At 40.1% G+C, this 8624-nt stretch overlaps 1 protein-coding gene across 1 annotated transcript in view; it reads left to right on the top strand.

Moving 5' to 3' along the window:
• LOC111958340 (F-box only protein 41-like) overlaps positions 1-8624 on the top strand; it is a 110062-nt gene that overhangs the window by 94588 nt on the left and 6850 nt on the right. The window contains exons 9-11 of the mRNA XM_023979565.2: positions 525-677; positions 4725-4820; positions 4910-5028. Coding sequence (XP_023835333.1) covers positions 525-677; positions 4725-4820; positions 4910-5028 — 368 coding nt within the window. The remainder of the gene's footprint in view (positions 1-524; positions 678-4724; positions 4821-4909; positions 5029-8624) is intronic.

Raw genomic sequence — 8624 nt, 5'->3', positions numbered from 1 at the left:
CCATCATCTCTCCTTCCTAGTCTATATACCGTAGCAGGTTGAGAAAGAGCCTGGGGCTTTCTCACACAATCTCATTCCTGACATTGTGAGTGTTTGTGAATGTGTGTATGCACTGCCTTGTATGAGTGTGTGCACGAGTGTGCGCACACTGTAATCAGATGCTTGCTCGCGTTATCCCTCCTTAGCCTTATGAATACAACATAGCTTTTATTCTATTCGATTATGCTTTCCACAAACCGATTGAATACATTTTAGTACATCATTTTTCTTGACTCTCTTGTTCAGAGCAGCATGACGCCATGCACTATTAACATTCTACTGCTTAGACAGACAAATCCAAATCCATTGCTGCAGTGCCTTGTTAAACTCAAGGACAATACTCATTCTGCACTGAGTAATTGGTTACTCAGCAACAGTGGTTGTTCCTTATTAACTTGTTTGTTGTATGTCTGCCTCTCTCTCTCTGTTTTTCTGTCTGTCCGTCTCTCTCTCTCTCTCCTCTTGCTTTTTCTCCCTCTCTCCAGTGGTTGTCTGGAGGAGGGTCTGGAGTCCTTGCTAAAGGCTACAGGAGGGAACCTGTTGATCCTCAAGGTGTCTCATTGTCCCAACCTGCTAACTGACCGCTCCCTGTGGCTCGCCAGCTGCTACTGCCGAGCCCTGCAGGCCGTCACTTACAGGTACTACCACCAGGGGGCGATCACACATAGTACAGTGTGTATATATAATACAGTACAGTATACACACAATATAGTACAGTGGATTTGGAGAGTATTCAAAGACTCCTTGACTTTTTCCACATTTTGTTACAGCCTTATTTTGAAATTTGATTAAATCGCTTTTCCCCCTCATCAATCTACACACAATACCCCATGATGACAAGGCAAAAACAGGTTTAGACATTTTTGCAAATGTATCAACAATAAAAACAGATTTTACATAAGTGTGCAGACTCTTTACTCAGTACTTTGTTGAAGCACTTTTGGCAGCAATTACAGCCTCTAGTCTTCTTGGGTTTGACGCTACAAGCTTGGCACACCTGTAATTGGGGAGTTTCTCCCATTCTTCTCTGCAGATCCTCTCAACCTCTGTCAGGTTGGATGGGGAGCGTCGCTGCACAGCTATTTTCAGGTCTCCCCAGAGATGTTAGATCGGGTTCAAGTCCGAGCTCTGGCTGGGCCACTCAAGGACTTTCAGAGACTTGTCCAGAAGCCACTCCTACGTTGTCTTGGCTGTGTGCTTAGGGTCATTGTCCTGTTGGAAGGTGAATCTTCGTCCCAGTCTGAGGTCCTGAGCAGGTTTTCATCAAGGATCTCTCTGTACTTTGCTCCTTTCCCTCGATCCTGACTAGTCTCCTTGTCTAGTCTCTGCCGCTGAAAAACATCGCCACCACCATTCTTCACTGTGGGGATGGTGCCAGGTTTCCTCCAAACGTGACGCTTGGCATTTAGGCCAAAGAGTTAAATCTTGCTTTCATCAGACCAGAGAATTTTGTTTCTCATGGTCTGCGAGTCCTTTCGGTGGCTTTTTGCAAACTCCAAGCGGGCTGTCATGTTCCTTTTTACTGAGAAGTGGCTTCCGTCTGGCCACTCTACCATAAAGGTGGTTGTCCTTCTGGAAGGTTCTCCCATCCACACAGAGGAACTGGAGCTCTGTCAGAGTGACCATCGGGTTCTTGGTCACCTCCCTGACCAAGGCCCTTCTCCCCAAGGTTGCTCAGTTTGGCCGGGCGGCCAGCTCTAGGAAGAGTCTTGGCAGTTCCAAACTTCATCCATTTAAGAATTATGGAGGCCACTGTGTTCTTGGGGACCATCAATGCTGCAGACATTTTTTGGTACCCTTCCCCAGATCTGTGCCTCGACACAATCCTGTCTCGGAGCTCTACGGACACTTCCTTCGACCTCATGGCTTGGTTTTTGATCTGACATGCACAGTCAACTGTGGGACTTTTCCAAATCATGTCCAATCYATTGAATTTACCACAGGTGGACTCCAATTAAGTTGTCGGAACATCTCAAGGATGATCAATGGAAACAGGATGCACCTGAGCTCAATTTCGATTCTCATAGCAAAGGGTCTGAATACTTATGTAAATGTTTCACTTTTTTTTTATTCATTTGCAAAAATGTATAAAAAACTGTTTTTGGTTTGTCATTATGGGGTATTGTGTGTAGATTGATGAGGGAAATGTTTTGTTTCATCCGTTTTAGAATAAGGCTGTAACATAACAAAATACATACAATACAGTACTCGTCACTCCCTGTGGCTGGCTAGCTGCTAATGCCTTGCCCTGCAGGCCGTCACACAGACAGGTTAGCTGACATCGTACAATTCATATCTATAGGCTACATTTGAGGTTTTATTTTTAGTAGTTATTTAAAAAAAAAAATACAATTCAAAAAATAAACATACAAATGACAACATCATACAAACATCCACAACATTAACCCTGCCCCAGACCCACTAACACACACCCCCATCTCTAGRGCCCGCATCACTTTATGCCATTTGACCTCAAACGGCACCATTTTGTTTCTCTTTCATTATAAATAATTTGACCTTTCCATTGCGTTAATCATGGAGGATTGGTTCATTTACATTTTTTAAAAGTATACTTAAAAAAAAAYAAAAGATTATTGACTTAAAGTATCGTCCAACCCATCGGGTATCTCACGGCACCCTCATATGTCACGTCTTGAAATATGCAGACAGACGGATTAAAAGTAAACTTACATTGTAATACTTGTGACAGCCAAATTTCCGCCCTCACTTTTGGACTTTATAACATTCCCAGAAGGCATGAATTATTGAGTCATTATTAGTTTTACACTTTAGACATGACTCTTCCGTTGTGCTGTAGAGTTAGAATTGTCTCTTGTATAACGAATTACACAACAGACATTTTATACAGGAAGCATTATTTTATACTGAATTAAATGTACACTTGTGTTAACTGTAGTCTTGTTAATTATGTTCCAACATTCCCTCCATCTTGTGCCAATATCAGTTCTTTTTAAATCTTGGTTCCAATAGTTTATATATTTTTCTAAGAGATTATCAGTTGGATAGGRTCMRTGCAAGGTTTTGTGTAGTTTACCTATCATATGAATATCCTTTTCTGACCAATAGGATTCCCTCAAGATTGCTCTGATTTCCAAAAGATTTCAAATCCAAATGTTGTAATATAAAASTTTTAAGTTGCATMTATTTGAAAATATRTACATCGGTCAATCGAAAATAGCTTTTTAAAGCTGTCATGGGAATMAATGTATTTCCTATTACCAAGTKATTTATGGTTTCTATGCCTTTTTAGTTTTTTTCCATGTGGACAAATTTATCTGTGAATTCTGGAAAGCTATCCAAGGATTGTTCCATAAGGTTGTGTTTCTAGGAAGTGATATTGGTTCTTGTAGAATATGTTTAGTTTTATTCCATATTGTTATAGTGTTCTTAATTGTTAAGTTATTCACGTTCTTACCTTTCTCCTTTGAAAATAGATACGTAAAAAGATTCTGGYGATGATCTGCGCATCTTCAATAGTTACCTATTGTTCCTCTTTAGTGAATTTGACTATATGTCYCAAGTAAAAGCCTTGGGTAGCGATTTGATACCATTCCAAGTCCGGAAGGTTAAAACCACTCTCAGACATAGGAAGATGTAAAACTTTCCTTTTTATTCTATGAATTAGTGTTACCAAAAATAAATACAAAGCCTTTGAAGAGGTTTATTCWATCTGTACGATTTATGGGAAGATTATTCAATTTAATTAGATCTGTTTTCATACTGTTCAGTAATGGAATAAAGTTATCTTTCTATTTGTTGTCACGTATTAAGTATTTCATATTTTTTGTGGTCCACTTAAAGATTGCTGTAAATTATGAGTTTAAAAAAATATATATGTTTATTGCATTTATTTAGTTTTTCCACATTAATTGTATATCCTGAGATTTTAGAGTATTCAGAAAATATATTTTGAAATAAATATTGGTCAGGTATGTCAGGAGATCAGCTGCAAATAAGTTTACCAATACTGATACCTGTAAGGGAGGACCAGAACAATAGCCTAATGTTCGGGAAAGATTTGGTGAAAAGGATGATGACAGTGTTATGTGATGATTGCGAGGCGCTATACAAATTTGACAGTCAGGGACCATCTATAAAGGTGCTATTTTTATCAGCATCATAAAAGCCGATTAATATTTCAACCACATAAAATATGCATTCAAGTGGAACTGAAATCTTATCAGAAATATGTTGGGTAGTATTCATACCTTTTTTTATTTTCCTTAAAACCGGTCAAACGGAAATCTTGCACAGAAAGTCTTGCATCCCTTAACGTCTTTGCTGTGCAAGAGGAGCAGAGATGAAAGAACTTTAATGACGTCAACGAGATTGAATCATTTATTCTATCGATTTATGACAGTCTGGTGACCAAGGGTTAATTTAGCATTCTAGCGCAACAATTAATGACAGAAGAGAAGCTGCATGTATCTACTTATAGAAAAGTTTACTAACAAATAGCGTACCAAAATGTGGGAAATTCTAAGCAGAAACTTAGGCCTGTCTCRGACTGTACATTGCATTTTCTATATTTGCGGGTTAGGGTCGGGTGCGAGCCTAAGATGTTCACTTTACCACATACAGTTTGAGACCCCTGCTATATATTATGAATGGGTGTCTGGATGATTATACCATGAAGTATAGTGAWTTGGTGTTTTTTGTTCTAGGAGTGCCACAGACCCTGTAGGACAGGAGGTGATCTGGGCTCTCGGAGCAGGCTGTAGAGACATAATCTCTCTCCAGGTGGCACCACTACATCCATGGTGAGAGGCAACTCTCTMAGCTCACATTTATTTTTAGGAATACCGTTAGCACGTCTATTGTGTAACGCACCTCGCTCTTTCTCCTCCAGCCAACAACCGGCTCGCTTCAGCAACCGATGTCTGCAGACCATTGGCCGATGCTGGCCACACCTCAGAGCCCTGGGCGTGGGCGGGGCAGGGTGTGGCCTTCAGGGACTAGCCTCGTTGGGTGAGTKAATTCAATTTGGATAAATATCTCATGAATATTTAATCTCATTGGTCATTTTAATAAATGAACTGATATAGGGACTATTCTTTCAGAACGAAGAAACAATTTGGATTGAAGTGCTTTGTATGGTTCATATCAGAGGTCTTTGTTGATGGATAGAACTTTGTCCTTCAAGGGGTTATTTGTCACATTTAGAAATATTTGTTATTTTTCTTCGGAACAAAACATTCWGATTTATTTCTGTCCCGTCCACACAGATGGAAAGGGGGATGCGTGCGACTGCAAATACCCTCCCAGTCAGAAGGAAATGTAACCCAGCTATTGAGTTCCTACTCACGATTCACAGCATGCAGGAACAGTGGGAGGAAATTACTTTTGTGCCTAGTTGAGAAACGGTTGTCTTGGTGGCCTGTCTGTTTATCAGTACATGGGCTGAGTGAGGATGAGGGGTGGCAATAGGAAAGGACATTGAGTGCCTCTCAAATGGCACCCTATTCCCTATATAGTGCACTACTCTTGGCGAGAGCCCTACAGTGCCTTCAGGTNTGGCAATAGGAAAGGACATTGAGTGCCTCTCAAATGGCACCCTATTCCCTATATAGTGCACTACTCTTGGCGAGAGCCCTACAGTGCCTTCAGGTCCCTCAAGTTGAGCAGTGAATTTCAAACATACACTACATGACCAAAAGTATATGGACACCTGCTCATCAAACACCTCATTCCAAAATCATGGGTATTAATATGTAGTTGGTCCCCCCTTTGCTGTTAAAACAGCCTCCACTCTTCTGGGAAGGCTTTCCACTAGATGCGGAAACTTGCTTCCATTCAGGCACGAGCAATGGTGAGGTGGGCACTGATGTTGGGCGATTAGGCCTGGCTCGCAGTCGGCGTTCCAATTTATCCCAAAGGTGTTCGATGGGGTTGAGGTCAGGGCTCTTTACAGGCCAGTCAAGTTCCTCAACACCGATCTTGACGAACAATTTCTGTATGGACCTCGTTTTGTGCACAGGGGCATTGTCATGCTGAAACAGGAAAGGGCTTTCCCCAAACTGTTGCCACAAAGTTGGTAGCACAGAATGGTCTAGAATGTCATTATATGCTATAGTGTTAAGATTTCCCTTCACTGGAACTAAGGGGCCTAGCCTGAACCATGAAAAACAGCTCCAGACCATTATTCCTCCTCCACCAAACTTTACAGTTTGCACTATGCATTGGGGCAGGTAGCGTTCTCCTGGCATCCGCCAAACCCAGATTCGTCCGTCGGACTGCCATCTGACAATGCGCATGGTGATCTTAGGCTTGTGTGAAGCTGCTCGGCCATGGAAACCCATTTGATGAAGCTCCTGACGAACATTTCTTGTGCTGACGTTGCTTCCAGAGGCACTTTGGAACTCGGTAGTGAGTGCTGCAAACGAGGACAAAGGATTTGTACGCGCTACGCCCTTCAGCACTCAACAGTCCCGTTCTGTGAGCTTGTGTGGCCTACCACTTCGCGGCTGGGCCATTGTTGCTCCTAGATGTTTACATTTCACAATAACAGCACTTAAAGATGGCCGGGGCAGCTCTAGTAGGGAATTTGACGAACTGACTTGTTGGAAAGGTGGCATCCTATGACTGTGCCACGTTGAAAGTCACTGAGGTCTTCAGTAAGGCCATTCTACTGCCAATGTTTGTCTATGGAGATTGCATGGCTGTGTGCTCGATACACCTGACAGCAACGGGTGTGGCTGAAATAGCCGAATCCACTAATTTGAAGTGGTGTCCACATACTTTCTGTGTATATATAGTGTAGATTCAACCACAAAACCAGGAAGGTTTCCAATGCCTCGCAAGGGAGGGCACCTAATGGTAGATAGAAAAGAAAAAAGACAATGAATATTTTTACTTTGTCCTGAATACAAAGTGTTATGTTTGGGGCAAACACAACACATCACTTAGTACCACTCATAATATTTTCAAGCGCGGTGGTGGCTGCATCATGTTATGGGTATGCATGTCAACGTCAAGGGAGTTTTTCAGGATAAAAATAAATGGAACAGAGCTAAGCACAGGCAAAATCATAGAGGAAAACCTGATTTGTCTGCTTTTCAACAGACACTGGTAGACAAATTCACCTTTCAGCAGAACAATAACCTAAAACACAAGGCCAAATATACACTAGAGTTGCTTACCAAGACGACATTGAATGTTCCTGATTGGCCAAGTTAGTTTTGACATAGTAAATTGGCTTGAAAATCTATGGCAAGACTTGAAAATGGCTGTCTGACAATGATCAACAACCGAATCCTACAGACGAAGAACCATARATGTGACAATTTTTCCATTTTAAGATAATCAGTTATTTTTATATTATTAATTGTGTGTACCACATTAGGTGTTTTATGGTTGACAAATAATTCACCATACCCATATCTTCCAACAACAATTTATARTTTTTTGTTATTTCAAAAAATACTTTTTTTATTGCCGTTTTAATTTTTAGAATGTGGAAGAACAGTTTATCTCCAGGGATGATTTCAGTTTGTGGAAGAACAGTATATGTGACATTTTGCATGACTCTTGTAAGATGTCCTTTTTTAACACTTGATATGTTTTAAGTACTTTCAAGTACAGTACACCCTTCATGTAAATAACTTAAATGCAATATGTAGTTAATTCATTTGTATGGAGGTTCATTTAAAGGTGGTCTATCAACTTTAACACTGACTTTTCTTAAAAGTTGAGTCATGAAATCTTAGTCTCATTTAAAATGAAGCCCTCAATGTGAACATACCATAGAAGAACTACACAAATAGAATACAATTAAATGAATTCAATCAAAACAAGCACAACTTGTACATATCAAATATGGATCAATGTGATGTGCCAATATGCAGGTCCCTAAGGTAAATATTACAAAACGTTCAGAAAACCATTCTCTTTGCGTTTAACACTATGATCAGCAACTAAGTTTTGAATTGCGTTAAACCCATCCTAAAGGCAAGAAATGTCCTTCTGTACTGAGATGACAGCAGTAAATAAGTATTAACTGCTTAGAGTTACTGCTAAATGTGGTGACAGAGAGACGTAATGAATAAAAAAAGGGAATCAAGATCAAATGAATACTCACATACTGTATGTGATGACTTATTTGTTTTGAATTAATTCAGATTAAAAAAGGTTCAAATGATCACACACAAAATAATTCTCAACAGAACACATTGTACATAACATTTTCTACACTAGGAACAACATCTTAAAATTAAATTTATTCAATATATTGTGCTGGTTCAAATCATACACAAATTGATTCACATAGAAACCACCTACTATACATTTAATTTCCTACAATAGGGGTGCCATGTCTTCTGAAATGTATTCAGATTCAACATACTATACAGGTTCAGGGGATCATAAACTCACAGAAAAAAACGGTTAATTATGTAGCTTGGTTTAACAACAAATTATTCACTCTGCAGTGATTTATAAAAAGAGCGTGCAGCAGCTGGGAAGTAGTTGAGCATGGTCATCAGATCTTGGTACTTGTTTTTTTAATGGGCAGAGGACTCTCATATGCTCTAGGGTAGTGGCTTGCAAAAATAGGGAGGTTGAGGTGT

Source organism: Salvelinus sp. IW2-2015, linkage group LG34, assembly GCF_002910315.2.
Source record: "Salvelinus sp. IW2-2015 linkage group LG34, ASM291031v2, whole genome shotgun sequence".
NCBI lineage: Eukaryota > Metazoa > Chordata > Actinopteri > Salmoniformes > Salmonidae > Salvelinus > Salvelinus sp. IW2-2015.
This window is presented reverse-complemented; position numbering and strand designations above follow the sequence as displayed.